Raw genomic sequence first — 10,306 nt, 5'->3', positions numbered from 1 at the left:
TAGATAGATAGATAGATATATAGATAGATAGATAGATAGATAGATGAGAGGCCCATATTTTAGAAAACCTTGCTTGTTTGATCTCATGACAAAAGATTATCATTATATTTTTTCTTCCAAATGAATAAATCATAAATAAAAAACAATCTTTTTTTACGCCGTAATACCGTGTGTGACCGACAGGTGGCAGCGCATCGAGCTGCAGCGACCTGCTCCAGAGCAGCAGAAGAAGAAGTTTAACGCGGGTACTTTGAGTGTTTAGCTAACGGCTACAAACATTTAACCTCTGGAGGCTCGTCCAGTTCTTCGTGAGTTTTTCTTCTTTGAACTACTTCAAAGCTTGGTGTCGCTGGCAGCTGTTTGATTTAAGGTTTTAGAAACCCTGAGTTCAGTTAACCGTTTATGAAACAGTTAGAAAAACGCTATATTTAATCTTAAAGCCGCTCTGTATGTCTGTGGAAACTTTCAGCCAGACTACGTTAAAAAATCTGTTGTTTTTGTTTTTGTTTGCGGTTTGATGGAAAAGCTTATCTGACAGAGGACTAGTTAAGATTGGTAACTAATCTTATGGGTGGTAGGTTGTATTTGGCACATGATTCGTTGTGATTAGCTGTTATTTTTGCTCATGATCCACGGTCAGTCGGTGACGGAGCCTCATAAACACTGACGGCTGACACACCGTCACGTTTAGCATTATTTTATCCAAATGTTAAGTCATTGAAATGACGCAAATGTGATATAAATAATCAAAACTCTGATTCTGACGTGTGCAAAAGAGTCAGAAATGATAGATTTAGGAAAATGAGCAGGTTTACTACGCTCACTGCTGCTTAATCGATACTTTATCAGATCAATGAGGCTGATTGTGGCTCATTTTCTTCTCTTCTGGAGGCTTTTGGAGGTTTCTAACTTTATTTTCCATGAGAATGTCTGCAGATTTGTGTTTGTCCTCCATCACAGAGCCGCCATGGAGTCCACAGAGAGCAGGTTCGCTCACCTGCTGCAGCCAATCAGAGAGCTCACCAAGAACTGGGACGTGGACGTGGCGTCGGAGCTCAACGACTACCTGGAGGAGGTAAACTGTGACGTCACAGCTGCAGAGTAGACCTGTAGTACCTGTTCAGGTGATCTGAGAGAGTGTGTGTGTGTGTGTGTCCTCAGCTGGATGAGATGTGCATCACCTTCGATGGAGGGAAAACGCAGCTGAACTTTGCAGAAGCTGCACTGCTGATTCAAGGCTCCACCTGCATCTACAGCAAGAAGGTGTGTGTGTGATGTCATCAGAGTGTGTGTGATGTCAGCAGAGTGTGTGGCGATGTGGGCGGAGCTCTCACTGAGCTGTCTGCGGTGCTTTCAGGTGGAGCTGCTGCACAGCCTGGTCTACCAGACTCTGGAGTACATCAACGACAGGAACAAGAGGTGAGCTTGGTCCTGACGCCGCGGCGTGATGATGTGGCGATGGCGTGGCGCCTCACTCTCTGTGTCCTCCTGACAGGCGGAACAAAGAGGCGGCGGGGGCTCAGGGGGGCAACGCAGACGGGGCGGCGAGCGGCCACGACGCTGACGACATGGATGTGGTGAGAAGATGGAAGTGGTTTCAGTTTTGGTTGGAAGAGGAATAAAGTCTGGAGAACAGAAAGAAATGACCCCAGCTCAGCTTTTAAATGTATCGGGACAGATTCAGTCTGTCGGATTTAATTCTGAACATACAGATGATGTCATTGTGAAAAATCTCTTATATTTCAGTGATGAGTGAAGTCATAAATGTTCTTTCTGCGTCAGCTTCAGAGGAATCGGAAACATTCACGACTCTGAACCTGAAGCTGCCTCCATAAGACGGCTGTCCCGGGGCATTCTGGGTAATGTAGTCTGTTCTGTTTGCCTCCTCAGTTCTCTCCTCTGCACCTGGAGGCCTCAGAGAACTCCCAGAAGTCCGACTCCAACACGGTGAGTTTGTTTCCTCTCAGTCTGATGGGATAAAGTGAGACTCTGAGATCTGAGACTCTGATGTTTCCCTTCAGACTGTGAGTGTGGCTCCCCTCCCCCCCGAGTCTCTGATTCCTCCTGAAACCCACGAGAAGCGAAAGCTGCCCCTCGTCAGGTCAGTGTGTCTCAGAAAAATTAAGCTTCTCCTTTGAGAGTTTAAGGTAATAAGAGTAGAAGAAGACAGAGAGAGAATGAGTTCCCTTTGAAGAAGTGAGCTTCAGGTCTGATGATGTTATCATGACTGAAACCGACCCAGAGGTTTCCAGCTGACCCGGTTCTGCTGCTTTCAGTCTGAAAGGTGAGGTGGTGTGCAGCCTGATCGACTTCAGGATCAACCTGTTCATCCCAGGGGAGGACGACCTGATCCTGCTGTCGCTGCGGTCGGCCGCAGCATCCAGCTTCCAGCACCAAGCTGTGGAGGTGCAGCACCAAGCTGTGGAGGTCCAGCACCCCCTGGTGGAGGTCCAGCACCCCCTGGTGGAGGTCCAGCACCCCCTGGTGGAGGTCCAGCACCAAGCTGTGGAGGTCCAGCACCCCCTGGTGGAGGTCCAGCACCAAGCTGTGGAGGTCCAGCACCCCCTGGTGGAGGTCCAGCACCCCCTGGTGGAGGTCCAGCACCCCCTGGTGGAGGTCCAGCACCAGCAGTCAGGTTTCAGAACCTCCTCTTCGCCTGGTTGTCTCTGGTTCTGGGTGTTTCCTGCTGTAATGAGGGTTCCTTGTTGCAGACGCTGCAGAGAACTTCCTGCCCTTGGATGACGACCACATGGATCTGGACCAGGAACCAGAGGAGCACGTCGAGCGGCACCAAGTCTTGGTACTGCTTTGTTCCATGAGAGCAGGTTAACCGGTCTCACCTGGACAGGTGTCGGCAGGAGGGTTCTCTCTGAAATGGCTTTTGTTGTTTCAGGCTCAGAGTGACGGTCGGATGATCCGAGAGAGGCGGCAGGTGGAGGCAGACAAACGGAGGCGGGAGGACGAGGCGCCACCAGCTGTACGTAAACTGCTGTCTTTAAGTTTTCGGTTAATGACACCTGGGCACTGAAGGCGGCGCCGTTCATCCATCTGACCCCCAAAACGCCCCGAAGCCATTAAAGAAATGTGTAAACGGCAACAGGAGCCCGGTTACCCGACAGGAAGTCGGCCATTTTGGTTCAAAGGTACATTTGAACCCGACAGGAAGTCGGCCATTTTGGTTCAAAGGTACATTTGAACCAACTCCTATAAAATCCTCTTACTGCTGTGGGCCGAATCCGACAGGAAGTCGGCCATTTTGGTTCAAAGGTACATTTGAACCCGACAGGAAGTCGGCCATTTTGGTTCAAAGGTACATTTGAACCCGACAGGAAGTCGGCCATTTTGGTTCAAAGGTACATTTGAACCCGACAGGAAGTCGGCCATTTTGGTTCAAAGGTACATTTGAACCAACTCCTATAAAATCCTCTTACTGCTGTGGGCCCAACCCAACAGGAAGTCGGCCATTTTGGTTCATAGGTACATTTGAACCAACTCCTATAAAATCCTCTTACTGCTGTGGGCCCAACCTTACAGGAAGTCGGCCATTTTGGTTCAAAGTTACATGTGAACCAACTCCTATAAAATCCTCTTACTGCTGTGGGCCGAACACACAGGAAGTCGGCCATTTTGGTTCATAGGTATATTTGAACCAACTCCTATAAAATCCTCTTACTGCTGTGGGCCCAACCTTACAGGAAGTCTGCCATTTTGGTTCAAAGGTACATGTGAACCAACTCCTATAAAATCCTCTTACTGCTGTGGGCCCAACCTGACAGGAAGTCGGCCATTTTGGTTCAAAGGTACATGTGAACCAACTCCTATAAAATCCTCTTACTGCTGTGGGCCCAACCTGACAGGAAGTTGGCCATTTTGGTTCAAAGGTACATGTGAACCAACTCCTATAAAATCCTCTTACTGCTGTGGGCCCAACCCGACAGGAAGTCGGCCATTTTGGTTCAAAAGTACATTTGAACCAACTCCTATAAAATCCTCTTACTGCTGTGGGCCCAACCCGACAGGAAGTCGGCCATTTTGGTTCAAAAGTACATTTGAACCAACTCCTATAAAATCCTCTTACTGCTGTGGGCCCAACCTGACAGGAAGTCGGCCATTTTGGTTCATAGGTACATTTGAACCAACTCCTATAAAATCCTCTTACTGCTGTGGGCCCAACCTGACAGGAAGTCGGCCATTTTGGTTCAAAGTTACATGTGAACCAACTCCTATAAAATCCTCTTACTGCTGTGGGCCCAACCTGACAGGAAGTCGGCCATTTTGGTTCAAAGTTACATGTGAACCAACTCCTATAAAATCCTCTTACTGCTGTGGGCCCAACCTTACAGGAAGTCGGCCATTTTGGTTCATAGGCACATGTGAACCAACTCCTATAAAATCCTCTTACTGCTGTGGGCCCAACCTTACAGGAAGTCGGCCATTTTGGTTCATAGGTACATGTGAACCAACTCCTATAAAATCCTCTAAATGCTGTGGGCCGAACACACAGGAAGTCGGCCATTTTGGTTCATAGGTACATTTGAACCAACTCCTATAAAATCCTCTTACTGCTGTGGGCCCAACCTTACAGGAAGTCGGCCATTTTGGTTCAAAGTTACATGTGAACCAACTCCTATAAAATCCTCTAAATGCTGTGGGCCGAACACACAGGAAGTCGGCCATTTTGGTTCATAGGTACATTTGAACCAACTCCTATAAAATCCTCTTACTGCTGTGGGCCCAACCCAACAGGAAGTCGGCCATTTTGGTTCATAGGCACATTTGAACCAACTCCTATAAAATCCTCTTACTGCTGTGGGCCCAACCTGACAGGAAGTCGGCCATTTTGGTTCAAAGTTACATGTGAACCAACTCCTATAAAATCCTCTAAATGCTGTGGGCCGAACACACAGGAAGTCGGCCATTTTGGTTCATAGGTACATTTGAACCAACTCCTATAAAATGCTCTTACTGCTGTGGGCCCAACCTGACAGGAAGTCGGCCATTTTGGTTCATAGGCACATTTGAACCAACTCCTATAAAATCCTCTTACTGCTGTGGGCCCAACCTGACAGGAAGTCGGCCATTTTGGTTCAAAGTTACATGTGAACCAACTCCTATAAAATCCTCTTACTGCTGTGGGCCCAACCTGACAGGAAGTCGGCCATTTTGGTTCAAAGTTACATGTGAACCAACTCTTATAAAATCCTCTTACTGCTGTGGGCCCAACCTTACAGGAAGTCGGCCATTTTGGTTCATAGGCACATGTGAACCAACTCCTATAAAATCCTCTTACTGCTGTGGGCCCAACCTTACAGGAAGTCGGCCATTTTGGTTCATAGGTACATTTGAACCAACTCCTATAAAATCCTCTAAATGCTGTGGGCCGAACACACAGGAAGTCGGCCATTTTGGTTCATAGGTACATTTGAACCAACTCCTATAAAATCCTCTTACTGCTGTGGGCCCAACCCAACAGGAAGTCGGCCATTTTGGTTCATAGGTACATGTGAACCAACTCCTATAAAATCCTCTTACTGCTGTGGGCCCAACCCGACAGGAAGTCGGCCATTTTGGTTCAAAGGTACATTGGAACCAACAATCCTCTTACTGCTGTGGGCCGAACCCGACAGGAAGTCGGCCATTTTGGTTCATAGGTACATTTGAACCCGACAGGAAGTCGGCCATTTTGGCTCAAACAACTCCTGCAGACTTCATCATAAAGGTCAGGAAATTGGCCCAAATAGTCTTAGTCGCGCACGTCTTATGAGAAGCTTGAGTTTTCATCAATGAGTGGGGGCAGCCCCTCAAACTGTGCTTGTCGTTGCCCCGCCCACTTCCAACAGGAAGTCCTGTCTCTTGTATTTACGCCTCACAGCTGATCGTTGGTCAGAAAATGGTCTCATGGTGCAGTTTTCTCAGAAGCGTGTCTTTAAATGAAGGTGACTCTACGGGCGTCTCTGTTTCAGGTGAACGTCTGGGCGCTGCATGATCCGTACGTCCCTGCTGGCGAGGAGAAACCCTTTAAATCAGGTGAGCGCCGGGCCCCTCGCTGCTGTCGGGTCACGTGTTTGTGCGCTGACAGAGTTGTGCGTCCTCCGCAGGAAAGTGCTACAAGGTTCCTGACGGGGTGGACGACGGCGGGAAGAGGAAGAGGAAGCGAGCGGCGTCCCTGCAGGACTTCAGGAGCTGGTTCAGAGGAACCTGTGAGTGGTCACACGGTCCGACCCGCTGTGTTCTGCTCACCTGTGCTCACCTTTCACTGTGTGTGTGTTACAGTCGATCCTCCAGAGCACAAGTTAAAGAGCGGCCCCGCCTTCACAGGTAACCCTCAGAAACACACAAACCAGGTGACGGAAGCAGCTGGCTGTCCTGAATCTGAGATCCAGCTGTGACTTCCTGTTTCAGACCTGAACTACATTTACCTGCGCTGCATAAAGGACAAAGTCCGGACCCAGAGGAGGCTGCACCGCAGAGCCGTGAGTCCGTTTCCCATCATGCATTGAGGCGCTGCTGTTCCTGTTCCCTCAGATTCTTACAGGGAAATAAATTATTCATGTGGAGAAGAAATAAGAGCATGAAAGTCTCGGGTTAAAGGGCTCGGGTTGGGCTAGAAGAAGTCCATCTTCCTGTTCTCTGCTCTGGTTCTGATCCGAGTGGGGCTGTGGGCACTGTATCAGTTTGTGTGTGATGTCACTCAGGGTGTGGTGATGTCAGAGGAGGAGCTGAGGAGGACCTTCCTGCAGCCGGAGGAGGCGGGGCCTCAGCACCAGGAGGAGGGGCTCAGACACGCCGACCTGTTGGGTAAGAACCAGCCGGTGCTGTTTGGGTCGGATCCAGTTCTGTGAGGTTTATCCAGTGGTTAAAGCCGGCTCTTTGGCAGGTGGAGACGACGACTCGGACAACGACCACGAGGCGTTCCCCGATGACGGCCCGGCCGAGTTTGGAGGACCGGACTTCGTCTCCCCAGGTAAACCCGGTGGGCTCAGACCCAGATGTGCCTTCAGGGCCCGGTTTTAACGAGCTGTGTGTCCACAGAGGCTCCGAGGGACGAGCTGACGTACGAAGACCTGGTGAAGCTGCGAGTGGATCAGCTGGTGGTGAACAGCCGGGGCTACACTCAGGAGACGGCGCTGTCCCGCAGGGTCAAGGACTGGGAGGAGAAGATCCGGCCCGAGCTGCAGCAGCAGGTGAGTCAGCAGAACCGGGTCAGGTCCTGCACCCTGTGGCTCACAGCTCTGAGGCCCTGTTCTGGTTCTGGTTCCAGGAGGAGCGGGCAGTCTTCGACATCCATGACTACGGCGAGCGGATCGTGACGGCGCTGGGCGGCGTCGGGCGGCGCCGGGCCTTCTCCTCCGTCGTTCACGGGCTGGACAACTTCGAGGCGTGCAAGTTCCTGCTGGCGTCACTGCAGCTGGTAACGTTTTTGGACCTTTCTTTCCTCCGTTTAAAGGCTTTTTCTGACCCGACCTCGACCCAAATCCTGGCTGATGGCATCAGCAGAACCGGCTCTCTGTGGGTGAAGGTGTGGGGGAGTTTCCCTACAGGTAACCATGGTTACCAGAGGTGGAAAAAGACAGGTGAAGCTGTGGGGGAGTTTCCCTACAGGTAACCATGGTTACCAGAGGTGGAAAAAGACAGGTGAAGCTGTGGGGGAGTTTCCCTACAGGTAACCATGGTTACCAGAGGTGAAAAAGACAGGTGAAGGTGTGGGGGAGTTTCCCTACAGGTAACCATGGTTACCTGTAGTTATGGACCAATGAGAGTTCAGGGGCACTGCAGTACCTGCTTTGTCCAGCAGATGGAGCCGTTTCAGGTTCTCTGACCCGGTCAGAACCACAAGCAGCCGCAGACTCTCTGTTCCAGCTCTTAGCTCAGCTCGGTTCTGGACTTTCCTCGGATGGACCGGGCCAGCTGGAGCTGGGCTCATCTTAAGGTGTTGATGACATCACCAGCCTGAAACTGCTGATGCATCATGGGACGTCTGCTCAGTCAGAACCCTCTGAGCTGTGTCTGATTCTCTTCTGATTGATTGATCGATCTGTTATTGATCCCTCAGGCCAACGACCACACGGTGGAGGTGGACAGCGGCGCCGGCCTGGAGGACAGTTTGGACACCATGTCTCTGACGCTGCTCAGCACTCACAGAGCGACGGACCGGTTCAAAACCATGCCGGCGTCCACCTGAACGCCGGTTAGCGAGCCGCAGCTCAGATTCCAGGACTTTGTCTGTTCTGAAGTCTGAACTCTTGAACTCTTCTGTTCCCGTTTCTAAGATTTCTAATAAAACTACGTTGACCGGAGGCACAAAAGCCTCATTTCACTTTATTTAAGGGTTCAAAGATAAAAGATCTGAGGAGGAAACGATCTGTTCTCAGACAGAACCGTTCAGAGGAAGCAGAACCTTTCCTCACTCACCCTGTACTGTTTTACAGTTTAAAGTTCTGCCAGATTAAACCGATTTAAGCTGGTGTTCTGTGTCTGACTGATGATTACATGTTTTAACTCGTGGGGTTAGGGTTTCTCAGGTTTTAGCGGCTCAAGCCCTCTGGTTTTAGCATCAAGTCTCTGGTTTTAGCGGCTCAAACTCTCGGGTTTTAGCGGCTCAAAGTCTCTGGTTTTAGCATCAAACCCTCGGGTTTTAGCGGCTCAAACCCTCGGGTTTTAGCATCAAACCCTCTGGTTTTAGCATCAAACCCTCGGGTTTTAGCGACTCAAACTCTCGGGTTTTAGCGACTCAAACTCTCGGGTTTTAGCGGCTCAAACTCTCTTGTTTTAGCGGCTCAAAGTCTCTGGTTTTAGCATCAAACCCTCGGGTTTTAGCGACTCAAACTCTCGGGTTTTAGCGACTCAAACTCTCGGGTTTTAGCGGCTCAAACTCTCTTGTTTTAGCGGCTCAAAGTCTCTGGTTTTAGCATCAAACCCTCGGGTTTTAGCGGCTCAAAGTCTCGGGTTTTAGCGGCTCAAAGTCTCTGGTTTTAGCATCAAACCCTCGGGTTTTAGCGACTCAAACTCTCGGGTTTTAGCGACTCAAACTCGGGTTTTAGCGGCTCAAACTCTCTTGTTTTAGCGGCTCAAAGTCTCTGGTTTTAGCATCAAACCCTCGGGTTTTAGCGACTCAAACTCTCGGGTTTTAGCGACTCAAACTCTCGGGTTTTAGCGGCTCAAACTCTCTTGTTTTAGCGGCTCAAAGTCTCTGGTTTTAGAATCAAACCCTCGGGTTTTAGCGGCTCAAACTCTCGGGTTTTAGCGGCTCAAAGTCTCTGGTTTTAGCAACAAACCCTCGGGTTTTAGCGGCTCAAACTCTCGGGTTTTAGCGGCTCAAACTCTCGGGTTTTAGCGGCTCAAACTCTCTTGTTTTAGCGGCTCAAAGTCTCTGGTTTTAGCATCAAACCCTCGGGTTTTAGCATCAAACCCTCGGGTTTTAGCGTCTCAAACTCTCGGCTTTTAGCGGCTCAAACTCTCGGCTTTTAGCGGCTCAAACCCTCGGCTTTTAGCGGCTCAAACCCTCGGCTTTTAGCGGCTCAAACCCTCGGCTTTTAGCGGCTCAAACCCTCGGCTTTTAGCGGCTCAAACCCTCGGCTTTTAGCGGCTCAAACCCTCGGCTTTTAGCGGCTCAAACCCTCGGCTTTTAGCGGCTCAAACCCTCGGGTTTTAGCGGCTCAAACTCTCGGGTTTTAGCGGCTCAAAGTCTCTGGTTTTAGCATCAAACCCTCGGGTTTTAGCATCAAACCCTCGGGTTTTAGCGGCTCAAACCCTCGGGTTTTAGCATCAAACCCTCGGGTTTTAGCGGCTCAAACCCTCGGCTTTTAGCATCAAAGTCTCTGGTTTTAGCGGCTCAAAGTCTCTGGTTTTAGCGGCTCAAAGTCTCTGGTTTTAGCGGCTCAAACTCTCGGGTTTTAGCGGCTCAAACTCTCGGGTTTTAGCGGATCAAACCCTCGGCTTTTAGCATCAAACCCTCGGCTTTTAGCATCAAACCCTCGGCTTTTAGCGGCTCAAACTCTCGGGCTTTAGCGGCTCAAACCCTCGGGTTTTAGCGGCTCAAACCCTCATGTTTTAGCGGCTCAAACCCTCATGTTTTAGCGGCTCAAACCCTCGGGTTTTAGCGGCTCAAACTCTCATGTTTTAGCGGCTCAAACTCTCTGGTTTTAGCGGCTCAAACCCTCGGGTTTTAGCGGCTCAAACTCTCAGGTTTTAGCGGCTCAAACCCTCGGGTTTTAGCATCAAACCCTCGGCTTTTAGCGGCTGCTGTTCGGTTCCCCTGCCACACCTGATCCAAACCATCCACAGACGGAGGCTCTGTGCTCAGCAC

General features: G+C 50.2%; 1 protein-coding gene across 1 annotated transcript; it reads left to right on the top strand.

The window, feature by feature from the left end:
- The first annotated feature begins 236 nt into the window (after positions 1-236).
- ncaph2 (non-SMC condensin II complex, subunit H2) lies at positions 237-8,391 on the top strand. The gene is made up of 19 exons (XM_072378000.1): positions 237-308; positions 961-1,075; positions 1,162-1,263; positions 1,358-1,419; positions 1,496-1,577; positions 1,891-1,947; positions 2,022-2,101; positions 2,277-2,635; positions 2,712-2,800; positions 2,894-2,977; positions 5,964-6,027; positions 6,099-6,200; positions 6,274-6,318; positions 6,403-6,473; positions 6,696-6,798; positions 6,878-6,964; positions 7,033-7,184; positions 7,262-7,411; positions 8,054-8,391. Exons 2-19 carry the CDS (start codon positions 968-970, stop codon positions 8,180-8,182), a joined length of 1,926 nt encoding a protein of 641 aa, XP_072234101.1. The 5' UTR covers positions 237-308; positions 961-967; the 3' UTR covers positions 8,183-8,391.
- Positions 8,392-10,306: the final 1,915 nt, after the last annotated feature.

Source organism: Leuresthes tenuis, unplaced genomic scaffold, assembly GCF_036924035.1.
Source record: "Leuresthes tenuis unplaced genomic scaffold, fLeuTen1.0.hap1 SCAF_23, whole genome shotgun sequence".
Classification (NCBI taxonomy): domain Eukaryota; kingdom Metazoa; phylum Chordata; class Actinopteri; order Atheriniformes; family Atherinopsidae; genus Leuresthes; species Leuresthes tenuis.
Note: the sequence above shows the minus strand (reverse complement) of the source record. Positions and strands in the feature narration are given on the sequence as shown.